We start from the raw sequence: 19,471 nt of genomic DNA on the forward strand, positions 1-19,471 counted from the left end.
TTGAAAACCAGATCAGTTCTAGCGTGCATCAGAGGGGGGATCAACTGACAACATTTTAGCTGTTCAAGTCAGATCGATGCCTTTGATTTTCTGTGCGCGTCTGTCCCTCTGTTCAGTGACCACTTTCCGCCCATCCCTCCGTTATGATCAGGGGAAGTTAGTTGACCAGGGGCTGCTTTCCTGTGCAGCTCCCACAGATGGCGCTCGGCCCACTGCCACCCACAGCCTCTGCAAACTGCACCCACTGCTCAGGCTCTGACACGGCTCCCTCCTCCTCCAGGTTCTACCCTTTTCTTAAATTGGATTGTTTGTCTTTTCGTTGTTGGGGTGTTTTTCCATACGTTTTAGACAAGACATGTTTGTTGAATATGGTGGAGCCACATTTCCCCCCAGTACATAGGCTCTCTGTTCATTATTTCACGAGAAGTCTTTTGATGAGTGTAAGGATTTAACGTTTCGGAGATCCCATTTGTGTCAGTCGGATCCTGCTGCTAGTACATCTTAGTTACGTCTTGTATTCTAGTTGGGCCGCACACAAGGGTAAGTCAGGGCTCCAGTCTTATAGACACAGATTTATTCCGAACGAAGCTGGTGTGACGGTTTCACACTCCGTGGGTGGCTGCAGGCGCGTTCTCTCAGGCATACGCTTGGTGTACTTTTTTGTTCTCGAAACCCAAAGCACAGTTGAAAGCCTGCTCCGAGTCCCGTGAGGATGCTGAAACCGCCGGTTTAATGTGGTGCAGCTCAGAGAGCACACAATTCTCTGAGGGAGCGTTACGGAGATAAACACCACTTTCAGACAGAGGCTAGGTCGAGAAACGATGGCTTCACATTGTTATCTTTTTAGTTGGTGACAGTTTTCAGTATTTTGTAGAAATGTTCTGTTACTTATTAGGACTCGTGCTAGGTCACCTAGCATTGCCTGCATCTTTTCTTCCATGGTCATTATAGTTTTGGGTTTGCTATTGAGGTTTTTAATCTATCTTTAGTTAGTTTTGCATATTATTTGAGGTCTGGGTCCTGTTTCATTGCTCTGCAGATAGCCATCTAGTTGTTTGTTTGTTTTCAGGAGCACAATGTGAAGAGCATTTGTCTCTTTAGCTTTGGTAGGTGGATTTATGTCTGGGTTCTCCTCATAGGGGGATGACTATATGTCTGGATTATCAATTCTGTCCCATTGGTCTGTGTGTCAGTCGTTGTATCAGGACCAGGCTATTTGACTCCCATGATGATAGAGTATTTTTCTGAGATCAGGAAGTATTAGCTTCCTACTTATTCCATGATAATGCTTTACTTTCCAGTGCTCCTTTCCATTCCGTATAAATTGGTTGATTAATTTTTTTATCTTATTAAATATTGTTCTGAGGGTCTGGCCCCAATCCTAGCTACATGTACAGCCCCGTCTCCCTAGAAGAATTCACTTCAGAGGACAGCACTGAAGCTACAGCTCAGGGAGAGGGACATGTCTGATCAGAGCGCATGGGAGCATATGAAGGGGGAGGAAGAGAGAGTGGAGCATACCCTGGCCCACCAAGCCTTGAGGACAATATTCCCACTCAGAGAAGCCAATGCACAGAGAGGACCAGAAGGCCGGTCCCACTATGAGACGTGACATGGCTCACTGACCCATAGCCCTACAGAGGACAACATTGGAGACACAGTGTGGGAATTGCACCCGATCTGACCCCACCACACCGAGGTGAGACACTAAGGGCATGCAACAGAACAGCAAGGAGAGCAGAGCAATGAAGTCCCCAAACAGACTTTGGGGCCAGGCTGTGGCACCCCATCCAACTCAACCAGAAAATGCTCCTAACGATCAACAAACAGACCTTGAACTATTTATAGGCTTTTCTTTTGTTGTTGTTTTGTTTCTTTTGTTGTTTTGTTTTGCTCTGTCTTGTTTTGTGCTTATTATTATCTCTGCAAGTCTATCTATATAAGATAGGCAAGATAACCAATCCAGAGGAGAAAACTGACCCAAGGTTCCAGGGGGACACAGGAGAGGGGAGGGCGGGGAAATGAAGTGGGTGTTAACAAACCCAGGGACAAGAGAACAAGTGATCTAAAATCGATGGCATGGAGGGTATAAGAGGCCTGATAGGGCTTGATCAAGGGCAGTGTAACTGAGAGGAATTACTGAAACCCAAATGAAGGCTGAGCATGACAGTGGGACAAGAGGAAAGTAAACGGAAATAGAGGAAAGAACTAGGCAGCAAAGGTCATTTATAGAGGTCTAAATATAGGCATGTACATATGTAAATATATTTTATATGATGATAAGGAAATATATCTATGTACATATATTTATATGTGAAGTATTAATTCCAGGTAGCCATTTGGCTTGTGGCTTTGTGAGTCTGAAGAAGGACTGATGGACTAGTATCAGGCTTATGGACTTGAATTGGACCGGCCTGGGATGTTTTCTGCAATTACTTCTTGATAGAAAGCTCTCTCTTACACATAGATGAGTGTCACTGGATTTGTTTCTCTAGTCAACCAGCCCTCGCACAGTTAGTACTGACTCCAGGTAGCACACAGGTAGTGCACAGGTAGTACACACATGTACTGGCTCCAGGTAGTACACACGCAGTACATGCGTAGTACACAGGTAGTACACACATGTACTGACTCCAGGTAGTACACACGCAGTACATGCGTAGTACACAGGTAGTACACACATGTACTGACTCCAGGTAGTACACACGTAGTACACAGGTTGTACACACATGTACTGACTCCAGGTAGATTCCGCACTTGGCAAACACTAAGTTCTTGGAGGTTCACTTTCTCCTGATACAAATCAAATGGCTTCCTGGAATTAATTTTTTTCAAACAACAATTACTTGTCTTATCTTCAGGGTTAAAATGCATAGAAGTATGTCATGTGTAATTAATCTAGAATGTCATAAGTGATCATGCAAACCTGAATATGATAGCTTGAGGGGCTGCCTTGTCCTTGAAACATGCTAGCTATCCTGCATTTGCTCGGCGTATTTTGCTGGTTTAAGGGAGGTGTGTGAAACCAACCTTTCTAGATGAAACAAGACGTGCCCCACTGTGCCCTGCTCACAGCGATAACCTCAGGAATAGCCGGGGGAATGTGCATTTCCACTTGATGAAGAAAGGAACCACATTCTTAGTCACACTTTAATTTGCCACTTTACATAATTAATCAGGGTGCCTTTTAAGCTCTAACTTTTTGTTTATGATATAATGCAGCACTTGAAAATGCCAAGGAAGTGCCCTTTTATTTTTAATGATGCGTGAGTGGAAGTCACGCTAGTTGGCAGTATTTGGTTCTAAGAAAATCAATAAAGTAATGGTGTTAAAAAAAAAAAAACCCAAAAACTTTGTGGAAGGAAAAAAAAAAATCAAGGCTGGAATGAGACTGCGGGTAAGGACTGGCACCACTTGCCGCCAAGTACACACGGAACAAGTGAAATGCGCACCGGAGTGCTCAGTATTGAAAATTAGAATTTGATGAATAAAACTGGAAGATGCAGAACAGAAATTGGGTAGAGATGAGAAAAAATGAGAGGTCCTACTGTTACAATTTGAGCTGCTCACTATGGCGGGGCAATCCAAGGTGGGCAGTTCAAAACCCCCTGCCACTCCCCAGGAGGGGCATGGGCTTTCTAATCCCTTACAAGCTACAGCCTGGGGCAGCCCGCGGGCAGTGCTACCTGTCCTGAAGGGGCTCTATGAGTCGACATTGACTCGATGGCAGTGAGTTTTCTCCTCTGCTAGACTCTCTCTTCTTCCACTGTGAGGGGCCCACTGCTGCCTGATGCTCTGCGCCACTGTTTCAAGCAGTTCTCCAGCCTCCCTGTCAGTGACCTCACAAAACCCCTCCTTCTCAAAGACAAGCACTTCCACGTTGCAGATTACAACTGGCTCCTGGGGAGAGACTGAGTGACTAAAGACAAGGAAAGGCTGAGCAAGGGGCTGATGCTAGTATCAAGTAATCTTAGGGGGTGCTGGGGTGGGAACACCTGTAAGACCAGAGCATGTACACTGGGACAGATAAGAGCTCTCAACACACAGTACAGGACAGATAGACCCCTCATAGCCAATAATGAGGGTGGTGATACCATGAGGGGAAGGAAGGTGGGAGGGGGGAGGGGAACTGATCGCAATGATCAACATGCAACCCCCCACCCCAGGGGGACGAACAACAGAAACATGGGTGAAGGGAGACAGTAAAATATGGAAATAAAAATAATTTATAAATTATCAAGGGTTCACAAGGGTGGAAGCGTAGGGGAGGGAGGGGTAAAAAGAGCTGATACCAAGGGCTCAAGTAGAAAGAAAAATATTTTGGAAATGATGGTAACCTATGTACAAATGTGCTTGATACAATGGATGTATGGATTGTTATAAGAGCTGTAGCAGCCCCCAATTAAATGATTTCTTAAAATAAAAATGTTTCATAAAGAAAACTCTCCTCCTGACCAATTGCCAGGAGAGACCGTTTTCCGTCTCTGCTGAACGGGCCGTCAGTACATCCAAGTTTTGTAACGTAGGCAACTTTGCCATCAGACCCTACCACTCGCTCCGCCCACTTGGCTGCCCTTGACCTTGGCTCTCTGCCCAACCACAGGGCCCACTGCTCCGGTGCTGCATCCACCATTCCTGTTGCACGTCAAGCAGGCCAGCTGCCCCGAGAGCCAAAGGCAGTGCTAACGGGCCTGGCCGGGCTGTGGGCAGCGGGTGCAGGCCTGCCCCATCAGAAATGGGGTGTGGGTCCAGGCCGCAGGAGCCCCAGCAGCCACACAATGGTCCCGTGGCTGAGTCTCAGTTTTGACACCCCCGGCCTTTGGGCCGCCCCTCTCTTCACGGACCACAGTCTGCTTTTCAGGTGGGAGCGCATTTGTCTCCAAGTCACAGCACGATGGGGGGGCAGTCGGGCTCCAGCTCTTAGCACGGACCATCTGGAAGAGCACCGGTTCCACAAGCCAGAGGCAGCGGCAGCACCTGACTTTAAAACTTTTTTAAGGAACCACCAAACTGTATCTGTAGTTCTCATTGCCCCAGCAGGGGCTACAATTGGTCCATCTCCTTGGCCACCCAATCTTTTTGTTTTGCTGATAATAGCTATCCTAGGGTGTATTCAATAGTTTCCCATTGTACATGAGCAGGTCTCCAATGGCTAGAGATGTGATGCATTTTCTTTTTTTTTTTAACAAGTTATTGGGGCTCATACAATTCTTATCACAGTTCATACATATACATACATCAATTGTATAAAGCACATCTGTACAGTCTTTGCCCTAATCATTTTTTTCTCCTCTTTTCTTTTTTTTTTGCCTGGCAAACTCAGTCAATCTCACAAAGACAAATATTTAATAGCACCTTTCTTGTAAGGAAAAACCAAGATGTTGAGGACTACAAAGAGCCCGGGTGGGGGGGTGGGGGGGTGGTGGGAACAGGATGGGATGGGGTAGGATATAAAAAATAGAGGGTTTAACATGAATATATATATACATATAAACAAATACATTAATTAAATTTAAATTTCTTCATGAAAAAATTTTAAAAGGGAAACCCTCTGGATTCCTTACCCTTCAGATCTCAATATTTGTCTGAGTGGCTAAAATTGGAGGAAAAGTAAAACTGAAATGGACTGAATAGTTCTTTTTTTTTTTGATTTTTTTTTAATTTTAAACGTTTTATTAGGGGCTCATACAACTCTTATCACAATCCATACATATACATACATCAATTGTATAAAGCACATCTGTATATTCTTTGCCCTAATCATTTTCTTTTATTTTTAATTTTAACAATTTATTGGGGCTCATACAATTCTTTTCACAGTTCATGCATATACATACATCAATTGTATAAAGCACATCTGTACAGTCTTTGCCCTAATCATTTTTTTCTCTTTTCTTTTTTTACATTTTATTAGGGACTCATACAACTCTTACCACAATCCATACATATACATACATCAATTGTATAAAGCACATCCATACATTCCCTGCCCCAATCATTCTCAAGGCATTTGCTCTCCACTTAAGCCCCTTGCATCAGGTCCTCTTTTTTTTTTTCCCCTCCCTCCCCTCTCCCCCCTCCCTCATGTGCCCTTGGTAATTTATACATCGTTATTTTGTCATATCTTGCCCTATCCGGAGTCTCCCTTCCCCCCTTCTCTGCTGTCCCTCTCCCAGGGAAGAGATCACATGTGGATCCTTGTAATCAGTTCCCCCTTTCCAACCCACTCACCCTCCACTCTCCCAGCATCGTCCCTCACACCCTTGGTCCTGAAGGTATCATCCACCCTGGATTCCCTGTACCTCCAGCCCTCATATGTACCAGTGTACAGCCTCTGTCCTATCCATCCCTGCAAGCTAGAATTTGGATCATGGTAGTTGGGGGGAGGAAGCATCCAGGATCTGGGGGAAAGCTGTGTTCTTCATTGGTACTACCTCGCACCATTTGAATCGCCTCATTGAAGAAATGGATATTCAAGGCCCTGGTTCATTTCTTCTTTTAATTGACCTGTTTGACCTTTGTTGTTGAGTTGTAAGACTTATTCATTATAAAATCTATAACTTCTCAAGGGGTCATGAGCGAGGATGGGCGGGGTTGGGAGGGGGAAGAAATGGGGAGCTGATATCAGGGGCTAAAGTGGGCAGAGAATGCTTTGAAAATGATGATGGCGGCATATGTGCAAATGTGCTTGGCACACTGGAGGAATGTATGGATTGTGATAAGAGATGTAAGAGCCCCCAATAAAAGTATTTTTAAATAAATAAAAATGAAGGCTTTTTATTCTAGAGCAGGCTTTTAAAAAAATCCAGAGACAAGCGACACCCCCTCCCCCTCCGCAAGGCTGGTCGACGGAGCTGCTAACAAAGTCAGGGTGCTTATTCCGCGACCGTGATTGGCTGAGCCACCTCCTCATGGCCCCAGAATGACTGCAGCAGCTCACCTGTCTCGTCCTCACCTGACAGTGACTAAGACACTGGACGAACAAAATGACCCCCACACACTGTCATCGCATCCACACTGACCCACAACACGCCCCGTGTGGGTTTTGAGACTAACTGTTTTGGAAGTAGAAAGCCCCGTCCTTCTCCCTCAGAGCAGCTGGCCAAGCAGATTGCAGCCCAGCGCATAACACACACACACACACACACACCCTCCCCCAGGCACCTCTTAACAGAGAAAAGACCCTTTCCTGCGTCTTGTTCTTGAAATCATTTTATTGGGGGCTCGTACAGCATTAATCACAATCCATACATTCATGTGTCAAGCACATTTGTACATTTGTTGCCCTCGTTCTCAGAACATGTTCTTTCTTCTTGAGCCATTGGTGTCAGCTCATTTCCTCCCTCCCTTCCTCATGAGCCCTTGATAATTTATAAATTATTATTATTTTTCATGTCTACACTGACTGATGTCCCCCTTCACCCACTTTTCTGTTGTCCGTCCTCCTGGGAGGGGGCGATAGATAGATCCCTGTAATCGGTTCCCTGGGTCTTACAGTAAAGGGTGAGATTCTGCTCTAGAAGTTCCTCAGAAGATCTCATCTTGAGTCTCATTGGCTGAAATTGAGCTAATGTCCTTCTCATGGCCTTCACTGCCAGGCGCCTGGGACCACAACGATCGGGCACTTCCCAGTGGCTCATGGAAGGGCACTGGGGAGGAGGCAGTAGGGACAGTCCTCAGTCGTCTCTGAGTGGCCTGGCCATCTCTGAGCGCCTCACAGCACCTGTACTCTGGAGTACAGAGTAGAAGAGGGTCAGCCCATCTCCACACTGTCCTTCAGGGAGGTGGCCATAGCCCCTCCTCCTCCTCAGGACCTGTGTCTCTTCCCCCACCCACAGATCAGAAGTCACCCAGCGCCCAACGTCACCACAAGCCTGCCAAGCGGGAGACATCAGCAGTGGGGAACCTGAGGGCAGTGTGGCCAGAGACCCAGGCCCCGCCCCCGAGAAAGCAGCCTGGCCGTCAGACAGCAGCTCTGGAAGCAGCCGCCCGGATGAAGGTTGATCCCTCGCACTTGGGCTGGTCACCTGGCCCTCTGCCCATTCGCTGTGGCTCGGCCTTGCTCTCAGGGGCTTGGTGCTCCAGGGTGACCACGCAGCCTCCATCAGAACTCGCCTCTCCTGCATACTCAGGCTGCTCTGAACCCATTTCCTGAAAAGCAGGACAGTGGGCGGGACAGTGGGACACCCCTGGGGGGAACACGGGGTAGGCCACATCCACTCAAGTCCCTTTCAGGTCTAGACAGGGACCAGTAGCCACCCCAGAAGCCAGGGTGGTGTTAGCTCCCCGCCACCAGAGGGGCAGAAGCAGGGGCTGAGTGTCGCTCCCCGAGAGGACTACAGAGGGGCCCATGAGCCTAGGGCTGCACCAGGCCTTGGGCACACGGAGGGAGCCTGCAGGTGAGGGGAAGAGACTGTCTCCGTGCGTGCAGAGAGTAAGCCGGCTGGCGTGGTGCCTGGGCTGGCTCCCCAGCTCACCTACAAGCACTCTAGAGGGGCTGCCGGGCCTGTGTCTCCCACCTGCCTTCAGACCTCCTCGCCTGACCTGCCTTGGGGTCTGGACAACAACGGCATTGCACACCCATGTATGCACACGCACACACACACAAACTCACATACACACATGTGCATGTACATGTGCACAGCCTCAAAATGTTCATTGAGAAACACATTAACACCAATGTTGATGGCGACCTATGTACACATGTGCTCGACACAGTGGCTCTATGGACTGTTATAAGAGCTGCGAGAGCCCCCAAGAAAATTATTAACATGAAAAAATGAAATATATGAACAGCATCCAAAAGCGGGAACACGTTCACACCAGCAAAAACTCTTGACGGACTAACTTCCATTCCGGTTCCGCTGGCTCTTGGACCCTCCTTATTCACACAGAATCAAAGCGCCGTAGACACTAAGCTGGGAGATCAGGATACAAGCAGCCAGTGGCACCCAGCCCGCCAGGAGCCAGAGCCCCCTGGGAGCCTTTTTTAAGCAGAAGCCCAGACCCACCCAGCTCCACTGCTCACGATTCTCTGGGTGGGAGGACTTCATTCTATCACGGCTTCCAACAGCCACATCAGAACATGCCTTTTGCCGCCAAGTGATAGATCATGCAAATGAACTGCCCTGGGCTAGAAGGGAACTGTTGGTCCCCATTGCTAAAACGTCCAGGTGGGCCTTGGGCACAGAGAAATGCCAGCAGGCCTCCAGCTCTCCTGACATCACCCTTGCTTGCTTTCTAGAAAGTTCTTCCCTCACAGGGATCAGACAGCCACCCTCAGTGCCCAAGCCAGACACAAGGGCACTTCTCCTCCCTGAAAGCTTGAATCAGAAGTTTGGCCCCGATTCTTGTTGGTGCAGATGGCCCCTGCCCCTTGTCCTTCCTGAACCAGTCGCTGTGGCCCAGTGTTCTGTGTCCTGAGAGGCCGGGCGAGGGAGAGGGTGCCTGGAGGAAGTAGAGAACATAGCCATGGCTGTCCCCAAGGTTCTCTGAGGTTCAATCAGATTGGAACCCACTGCCCAAGACCCAGCAATGTTGGGGTCCTACCCATGATACCCATTTCCCCAACACATCCCCCCCCAAGCATCACAGGTCAGTAGTTCCCCAGAGTCAAACACTCATTTGACCTTGGGCCCCATTTTCTGACCTCCTGAGAGACAGCCTGGCCCTCCCTGGGCTGGGACTGTCCTGTCCTAAGATGGAAACAGAGCTCATCTCTGAGACCCAAACAGGGCTTGGCTGTTAGACCACCCCCTTCCACACCCGGGGTGGGGTGGGGTGTTGTGTGTGTCAACCGTGTTTCTGGGCAGTCACGGTAGATGGCACTGTCCTGGGCAGCTCCTGGGTGCTTTGGGGAGTGGGATGGGGTGGAGACCTGGGGGGTGGGGGGTGGAGGAAGACACCAATGTTCCCCCAGCCGAGTCCCTGTGCTTCTCCAGCAGACGAGGAGCAGCTCTTCCGCTCCGTGGAGGGCCAGGCCGCCTCCGATGAGGAGGACGCCAAGGAGGAAGGGTGGCATGAAGAGCAGAAGCCCCTGGCGGCCGAAGCCACGAAGCTGATGGCAGGGCTCCTGAGCTGCGGGAAAGGGTATGTGTCCCAGGCGGACCTCTCGGACCTGTGTGCCTGTCGGTGAGGCGCCACTGCTTGGACTTGAGAGGACAACCAGCCTGTCCAGTTGGGCTCTGTTCCCTCGTCCATTGGGTGGAGCATTGTGGGGGGTTCGATGACCTGAGATGGCAGGGTATCTCCACAGCCACCCCTTGGTCACCGTCCCAAGGTATGGTCTCAGGTCCCAGTGTGCCCCTCCCTTAAACACATAGCAACCCCTCCCCCCTCCCTGATGAAGTTTCTTGCAGCCAACACTGTTTCTAGTGCCTTCTCTGGCCCTGCCCTGGGTGTATACTTTCTCACCTGTCGGCTTGTTCCATCCTCATGGCCACCCTAATGGACAAGGCCCTGAGGTGCCCTGAGCTTGGATCTCCTGCTCTCTGAGAAGTGGCACCTGTCTGGGAGAGCTGTGGGGATGATCTGAGATTACGGTGAGAAAATGCTTAGCAGGTGCAAGGCACCTAGTTGGCACCCAGTTGGGAGCGGCTCGACCTTCATGAGACTAGAAAGCGCTGTGAACTCCCCGAGGCTTTTGGACATTTGCCAAGTCTTTTCATCAGCCAGCGTCCATCAAATGCCTGCTAGCTCCCCAGCAATTGTCTGGGGCCGGGGAAACCAGTCATGACCAAGATAAAGGCCCTCCTCCCCAGCACCCCTGCACTGGTGAGGAAGGACAAGTGGATTGGGCCAGAGGGCATGCAGGGGGATTCTGGGGCGGCCTTCCTGGGAAGATGTCATGTGAGCAAAGCTGGAAAGGACACGCAGGAAGCAGCAGCAGGTGCAGAGAGCCAGGGGTGTGTCAGAAGGACAGGGAGGGAGGAGGGCCCTGCAGTCGGAGCAGAGTGGAACAGAGGACGTGGGGGAGTGTGGGGGGAAGGGCAGAAAAGTCACGGGCAGCTGAAGGGAGGCCATTGGCTTGTTCTCTGTGTGAAGGGGACTTGGGGAGGGTGCTACGTGGGGCTGGCCCAGCTTCCGGTCCCCGCCCTAAGGTGTACAGATGCGGGAAAGCAGCTCCCCTCCCCTTGGGTGCTCTTGTTTGTCACAGGTGCAATTGGGAGCCCGCCAAGAAGCAGGTGACTCACCTCGGCCACTTTGGCCACGCAGGCCACACCCACAGCCTAGGAGAACTGGAGGCCCACCTCGCCATGCTGGTGGGGACACAGGCTGGCAGCAGGAAGAACCTGGGTCCCACTGAGAAGGAGGTCAGATGGGCCCTGGAGGTGGAGGGCTGGTCTTGGGAGAGTTCATTCAGCCCTGTTCACAGATGAGCAAGTCACGTGAACCGAGACTGAGCGGACACCTGGTTCCCTTTGATTTCTATGTAGTGAGGGTTTTTACTAGTACCCCGAAACCGCAAAGTGCAGGGGTCACATGAGCTTCAGGCCTCGTTGGATCCAGGGACCCACCTGTTGACCGCTAGGCTTCTCTGGGTGATGACCTCACTTTCCTCGGATTCAGAAGGGTTTGTTTCTTGTCCAAGAAGGGAGGGCAGGGCCACAGACTGCTCTATGCTTCCGTCAACTGAAAATTCCCCGAGGGAAAATTAGAGTCCTGCTCTCCCCACACACCAAGCCTCAGGGCAGCCCTTCATTTGGCCCAGTGGCAGTCATGTGCTTGCCCCTGGGCCAGTCCCCTTAGTCAGGGGTAGGGACAAGTCTCTGTGATAGTCAGCTCCACTACAGTCAGAGGAAGGGGTGGAGGGACACTTATCTAAAGGAAAGGTGGGAATACCACTTCAATGCCAACCAGGAGGGATGGCCCCAAGCAAAGTGTCTGCACATCTGTCTCTGAGAGCACTTGGCATTTTCCCCATCGACCTGATCTGAGTGACGTCTTCCTTCTTTACAATAACCGAGTGGGGGTGCGTTAGAAGTCATCGTTTCAGGGAGCCCTGGCTGCTACCCTTCTGCACACTGCAGTTTTGAGATAAGATCGTATTGTACTTGTAGCCTTGACATTCTAAGTCAGCCCAGTCTGATGCAGCCCTCTCTCCTTAAATAATAAGAATAATATCAGGCAACACACAACACACGGATCGCGTGTGAGGCTCTGGGCAGCTTCGTCTTGTGTTATCCTCCAAGAGCCAGACAAGGCAGGGCCAGACCTGATAGCTGACGTCATCTTGGAAATAAGGACCCTGAGAGAGAGAGAGAGGCCAAGCTGGGCTCAGAGGCTGTGCCTTAACCACCCCCCATGCCGCCTCAGCCTCCTCTCTCCTCTTGGAGATGGGTGGGTGACCACTGTGACGTGATAGAGGGGACCCCTGTTGGAAGCATGCCCTATAGAGAGCCCTCCAGGAAGCCTTAAGCAGGGCAGTTAGCTCTGGATCCAGTTGGCACCGCGGAGGAAAGCCCTCTGCAGCAACCTGGAGAGTGCCTTGGAGGAGGAAAACCAGGACACCAGCCACATGGGAAAGTGATTCGCTAGTTAAAGTACCCGAAGTCTCCACATACCAGATACTGTGAGAGTGGGCAGTGAGGAGGAAGGGCAAACGTGCCCACGAGATACCTCGTGCCCTCTCATGAGCCCGGCTCCTGGGCACCTCGTGAAATCACCCTGTTCCCAGCCCGTTTGCACACCCACCTCACTCGCCTTGTCCTGGCCCCTTCGGGTGCCAGCCTCTCCAGCCCCCATTCGGTTTGTGTAATCATCCCAGCTCCCAGCCAGATCCCTTGCCCTCCTAGCTAGGCTCCTGGTCACTCCACGCACCTGTCTCATCTGGCTCCAGGTCAGTTCCTGCCCACGCCTAACCCCCTAGATGGTTCCTGCACCTTCTCAGACCTGGCCAGTTTGCATCCCCACCAGGGCTGGCCTGCTCCAGTCCCAGGCCTCACCCCCACCTGCTCCACCGGCCCTCAGCCCGTGGGTTCCATTGTCACTACCCCACACCCACCTTAGCACTCCACCCTTCTAGTGGCAGCATACCAAGCGCCTGGCCACGTGGGCTACAACACTCCTGAGTGGAGGGGAGATCCCAACAAATAACTTCATTTTTCTTGTTAATAAAATTTACTTTTTAATATATTTTTACATTACTACTATCCTTCAAACTTAGATAACATGTAGCTGATGGGCTACTTTTGCAAGTGCCAAGGCAATTCCCTGAGTTCCTTGTGGGATCACTTTCTTTCTGCATCTCATCTCCTGTGTGTTTCTGTTTATTGTTTTGATCTCCTGTGTTCTTAATAGAGAATCAAGGTGAGTCTCACTCAAACCGTGGTCCATGTTTAAGTGTTCCATTCACTGCTCTCAAATGAAAACATGTATTTACTATCCCAACAAAATACATATCTTTTTTCATGAAATATTGATTACGGGTCTCAAGAAAAGATTCGATAAAAAAATTAACAGGATTTAAAATCAAATATATGAATGAAACAGTGCAGTTGAATAGGCTCAGGGATTTGAATCATTTGTAGTTTTGCTTAGTTTTAATCTTTGAAACATACATTTTTTCAGAAGTCACATTGCAAGAATTTTCAGCTGCTCACATCTTTACAGACTTGACTGTGACTTTGAGGTCGAAATAGCAGTAAATGTTCTAAAAGGGCTGCTCAGGCTGCTTGCAAGCCCACTCTTGCTGAGGGGAAAGTGCCCCTCCCTCGCTGGCCCTAACGCGCCCACACCCCTGAATTAAGGGTCGGCAATCGGTGGGCAGTGGCAGTGAAGTTCAGATGGCGTCTGAAATCACGTCGGCTCAAAATGGAGCCAGCGCTCCCGTTGGGTACGGCAGCCTCCCCCCAGCTATGTGCTCTGGCACTGAAGCTCCCACACAAGTGTTGAAGAGAGGAGGTCTGTTTAGGCTCCAAAAAGCAAACCAAACTCCCTGCCATCGAGTCCATGCTGACTCACCGTGACCCCCGGTGGATTTCCAGCACTCTAGCTATTTACCGGAGTAGAAAGCCCAGTCTTTATCCCGAAGAGCTGCTGCTGGTTTCACACTGCTGACCATGCGGCTCAGTCCAATTCGTGACCACGATACCACCAGGGATCCTGATGCCTAGGCTCGAGCCTCTTAATAGAGGAAATAAAAAAACAAACCGGGGGGAAATCCCGTGAGCATTTCAATACGTTGGACTAAGGTCAAGACGATGCACATATTTTGTTGAGATATGCAAAAGGAAACGAGTGATCACTGGAAAGATGAAGGACGAGGCAGACGCACTTCCCAGTCCTCTACCTCAGAGACCTGAAAGACCCGACACATCCGGGTGAGCATCCTGGAGCCCTGAGCTTAGAGGAGAGGACAGAAAAGCGGGTCACATCCTGACCAGGAGAAGCAGCTAAGCACACGTGGCCAGAGAGGAAACAGATGGGCCCGTTGACTTGCTAACGGGCCTGACATGGCGCAGCCATTTTAAATGTTTAGTCAAGGCAGCCACCTGATCATAGACTCTGCTCACCTGGCTCAATGCAAGCTCCCACGCTGGTTGGTTGTGACCAGGAAGGTGCCATCCTCCTTCCATTCCCCACCGCTTCTTAGTGGCCAGCCCCCACCCTGCCCCACTCAGTGGCCAGTGACGCCCCCTCCCACACACAGCAGCTTCCCGGCCTGAGGTCAACACCAGCTGCACACATGTGGAAGTACGTGCTCTTCGCATGCGGTGCCAAATGGGCTCCCTGACCCAGCCACCGGAGCAGGCCAGATCTCCTATGTGTGACCGTGCCCTGCTGCTATTCGAAATGGCTTCAGTGGCTAACTCCTTGGAGGTGGACAGCCTATTTCTATCCATTGTCTGCTCTTAGACTGGAAGTTCCACGGAAACTCCTTGACCTTGAGTGGCCCTGCTGGTATGTGACATACTGGCGGCCTAGCTTCCAGCATCACAGTCACACATAGGCTACGGCAGTATGATAGACTGACAGACGAGGGATAGAGAAACTATATAAAAACAGCAAGGAGCAATCCAAGACTCAGTAAAATTTGAGAGCTAGCTGCTGCATGGAAAAGGCAAAGACGTGGGACTGAATCCGTGGAAGACAGAAGTGGCAAGATAGACAAATACTAAGTAAGCTACCAGAGGAACAATCAGGAAAAAAGAATGGGATGGTGGGGGGATAATGAGGGACCCCCATCGTGAGAAATATCTTAAATGTGATCAGAATTCCAAACAGAACAAAAAGCACAGAGAAACTTATTGAATAGTTATTAGAAGAAAGCGTCCGTCACATCATGAAAGATAAGATATGCATTCAAGAAGCTAAATGAACCCCAAGTCGGAGAGACCCCCCAAAGGAAAGCCACCACAACATAATCATAACTATTCAAAACCAAAGACAAGGGGGAAATCGTAAATGCAACCCAGGAAGACAAGAAGGCAATGGGGGTGACGTGTTTAAACTCAGAGAAAAGCAACCAAACGGGCATAAGGATCCATGTCAGTCCATGCAGGCCAGCATAGTTGGGTCACACCTTCCCAGTGACATGGGGTCTGTAGCTCCTCCAGCTGTGGGGCCCTCTGTCTCAGGTAGACTTCTCCTTATTGTGAGGCCTTGAAGAAACTAAAAGTGTGATTCAGAAGAAAAGTTACTCCCCTTGAGTCAGATTTCCTGGATTTCCCTCTTATGTAGCTCTATTCCTTAACTTTCCCGTGCCTTAGTTTCCCCATCTACAAATGAGCGTAACAGCAGTGCTATGCAGGAAATGCGTGAACACTCATGAACCTTCCCTAAAGTGAGCTACTTCTCTCCCATGTGGTGTTGATCTGAGACCATGTGATGTTGTCTTAGCCTCACCACCTCTGCTCCATTGTCTCGGAAGCCCTCACCAGACCACTCAGGATACTGCAGCCGGTGCTAGTCTGGGTTGACTAGAGAAACAAGTTCAGAAACACTCATAGATGCGCGCGAGAGAGCTTTATATCAAAGAGTAATTGTGTGTCAAGAAAGCGTCCCAGTCCAGTCCAGATCAAGTCCATATGTCCGATACTGGTCTCTAAGTCCCTCTTTAGAATCACGCAGCACATGCAATGATGCTGAATCTAAGATCACAGGCCAGTGGGTGAGAAGTCTTGTGGATCCAGTGGCAGTGGAAATGTCTCAGGGCTCTGGCATAAGTCTCCATGTGGCTCCTCTGCAGGGATGTGAAGCAGAGAGGGGGTGTGTGTCCCACCTCCAGGGAGAGAGGAAGGTCCCAGAATCCTCAGGAGAAGGCCACTCCCACATAGAGGCATCATTGACTATGACCTAATTGACAGGCTAGACTCCACCCCTTCCCTCATAATACCCCCAAGTTGACAGGAGATGACATAATCTAGCCCCTGTGACCAAGGAGGAGGTGCTATGTGTGCCAGGTGTGGTACTCTTAGCCCTTGGGAGATACAGTGGACACGGTCTTATAAATGGCACAGCTGCCATCTCGTTTTCAAAGTAGATGCTAAGGCAGTGTGGGTCTAGGGACTTACAGAATTAGACTGTTCCTGATACGCTCAGGCTGGGAAGGCTTTGCGTTCTGAGCCTACCCTCCACCCCATTTACAGCAGGACAAGGACTGGCCTGCTCTCCTCCAACTTGGAACCCAGAGTGGGCCCTGAGTACCCAAAGGCTCATGCTTATCTCCATCGGTGACCAGTATGGGTCTGTCCAGATCCTTGTGGGTGGACATGGGACACTGGATGACACTCTTTCCTGGGGGGCAGGAATCCTGGTAGGACTGACCGTCTTTGGCCCTCCCTAGCCAAAGTGGGCAGTGACTTGGGCTGGGCCAATTGAGTCCCTCAGTCTCGATGAGGGTGGGGGGACTGGTTGGAGCAAGGGCTTGACCTGTATGCACACAGTCACCCTATTACTGTGATCCTCCAGCTGCCGTCTCTAGGAGCTGCTTGTTAGACTGACAATAAAGTCCCTATTGTGTAAGCTAGCCAGATTGGTTTCTGTTCAACTAGTTTTCAAGAAGAGCGGATAAGAAAACAGATTTATAGAGAAGAATCTTTTGACTAGAAAACAAACAAGGGCTGCCATTCTCAACCTGTGGGTCACGGCCCCTTTGGGGGTCGAATGACCCTTTCACAGGGGTCGCCCATTCATAACAGTAGCAAAATGACAGTCAGGAAGTAGCAACAAAAATCATTTTATGGTTGGGGGTCACCACCACATGAGGAACTGTATTAAAGGGTCACGGCATCAGGAGGGTTGAGAACCACTGCTCTAGGGGACAGTGCTGGTTTGTGACTGTCTGAGCCCCCTAGCAGGTTGTACGAGACCAGGTGAGATGACTGGGCTGGTGCCAGGAGTACCAGGCAGAGGGCAGCAGCCAACACTGAACCTGTTGGTGCCTGCAGACAGAGCTACAGGCTGAGCTGCAGCGGAAGATGGCGGAGAACGAGCACCTGCGGCTGGAGCTGCAGATGGTGGAAACGGAGCGGGTGCGGCTCTCCCTGCTGGAGGAGAAGCTGGTGGACACGCTACAGCTCCTGCAGAGGCTCCGGGCCCTGGTACACGCTGCTCCGGAGGGCTCTGGGCACTCGGGGTGGGGATGGAGCCTTGCAGAGGCACGGGGCCGCAGGCTCTCCTCACAGGAGACAGGTGTCAGAAGTAGAGGCTCAGAGAGGCTAGCTGAAAGCAAGGGAGGGTTGGGAATTTAGGTCCAACCCAGCTCCACTAACGTGGACCTCAACTTCACAGTGGCTGCAGGGATTGCACGCGTTCATCTGTGTAAGCAGTGTCTTACTGATGGCTGGTTCTCAAATGCCGAGATGGTACTTGATGAACATGTGAGGGAGCCAGAGAGGGAGCCTGCATACTCTGCAGTCACCACAGCCTAGGGGTGGGGACCAGGAAGGGGCAACCAGGGAGGGGGGCTGATTGAGCCCCCTTGGATGAGACCAGGGCAGCTTCATCTGATCCAGCCCGTCCCCGTCTCTTTCTTCTTAAGAGCGTCTCGAGAAGAGCCCTGGGGAAGATTCTGCTGAGCACGCTGAGCACGTGCAGGGACCACACGCACGGTAGGCGAGCCTGGGACTAACGTGGCGCTAGAAGGAGGGAGGGAGAGAGATGGTGCCGCCACCCCTCTTGGGAAAGTTAAAAGCAGGGAGCCACAACTCCTAGCCAGAAACCAAAGCAGCCGGCCGGCACGCGTGGGCAGCAGTGCCCAGCAAGCAGTGTGCAGACTGGCCTCTTTCTCAGGCTTCCTGCAGGCCAGCACTCTCTGGAGAGGGTGGGGACCCCAGCTCCCAGTGCTCCCCAGTCAACTGTGCCCCCCATGACCCTGTGTGTGTCCAGGCAGAACTGTGCCCTACGGGGGTTTCAATGGGTGATTGTTCGGAAGTCAGTCCCCAGGCTTCTCTTCTGCGGAGCCCCTGGGTGGACTGGAGCCCCCATCCTTTCAACTCGCAGCCAGACTCCAGGTGCTCTCGGTCATTTTTGCTCACCCAGCAAGCCGAGAAGGAAGGTACTATGATCACCTCGTTCCACAGAGGAGGAGCCCCAGGCCCAGAGGGGCACCGTGCTGGGCTCAAGCACACCCCAAGACCAGGGCTCTAGTTAGAGCATCTTCCTTAAGCACCAGAGCTAAGTCCCATCAGCACCAACCTGTGTCCCATGAAGCCAAGATAGTCAAGGCCAACCTCCTGCCTGCAGGGGTCCCGGGACCGAGGGGGACCAACAGTGGTGGAGCCATTGCTCACGGGGTCTGCAGGCTCCTCTGGGCAGGGCTGAGGGCTCTTGTCAGCGAGGTGTGTCCAGGGCCACACACAGGGCCTGGCTTAAGGAGGAGATCCAGAAGTATGTGCTAGCTGAGCCCTTCCCCAGGTCCTCAGTGGGAAAGGGACAGGGGTCGGTGGAAGTAGAGGCCTCGGAGGACACTTGCAAGGGCTAGGCGGCCGCAGGCTATTCTAGAAGGAGGGAGAGTGAGTCTGGTGGGGTGAGCAGAGCTGGGCACTGCAGGCTCACCCTGGGTCTCCTTGCTCTTTCCTTCCAGAGGGGAGAACTGGGCCGTTGGCAACCCTGGATGCCCTGCACCAAGCCCTGGCAGGCTGCAAGCTCTTACACAGACAGTCTTCGGCTCCTGTCTCCACATCACCTGCCCTCACCAACTCGCTTCTCGTCTCCTGCTGAGCACCGGCCAGGGGCTCTGCGGTGCTTCCCCTGGCCAGCAGGCCACTATTGGAGCAGCACCAGCTTGGCTGGCCACCATCAGACCATCAGCTGAGCCATCAGCCAGCATCTGGCCCACCACAGCGACCCCACTGCAATATGACCCTCTACCAGGAGCCCAACTGCCACCATGCCAGGTGTATAAGCATTGGCCCACTAGGGGCCCTCACTGTGACCACGGAAGCCAAGAGGTGCTGGCCTGAGCCCAATACCTCCCACCTCAGAGACTGGCCTGTCCACCCCCTAGGACTCCTCCTACCCCTGTGTG

The 19,471-nt window shown here is 51.3% G+C and overlaps 1 protein-coding gene across 1 annotated transcript in view; it reads left to right on the forward strand.

Annotated features, from left to right (window-relative positions):
• The window catches only part of EFCC1 (EF-hand and coiled-coil domain containing 1), a 49,284-nt gene extending 30,120 nt beyond the window's left edge, over positions 1-19,164 (forward strand). Inside the window, exons 4-9 of the mRNA XM_075550898.1 lie at positions 7,839-7,999; positions 9,945-10,089; positions 11,156-11,312; positions 17,403-17,543; positions 17,984-18,053; positions 19,028-19,164. Coding sequence (XP_075407013.1) covers positions 7,839-7,999; positions 9,945-10,089; positions 11,156-11,312; positions 17,403-17,543; positions 17,984-18,053; positions 19,028-19,164 — 811 coding nt within the window. The remainder of the gene's footprint in view (positions 1-7,838; positions 8,000-9,944; positions 10,090-11,155; positions 11,313-17,402; positions 17,544-17,983; positions 18,054-19,027) is intronic.
• Positions 19,165-19,471: the final 307 nt, after the last annotated feature.

Source organism: Tenrec ecaudatus, chromosome 5, assembly GCF_050624435.1.
Source record: "Tenrec ecaudatus isolate mTenEca1 chromosome 5, mTenEca1.hap1, whole genome shotgun sequence".
In the NCBI taxonomy this organism is placed as follows: Eukaryota; Metazoa; Chordata; class Mammalia; order Afrosoricida; family Tenrecidae; genus Tenrec; species Tenrec ecaudatus.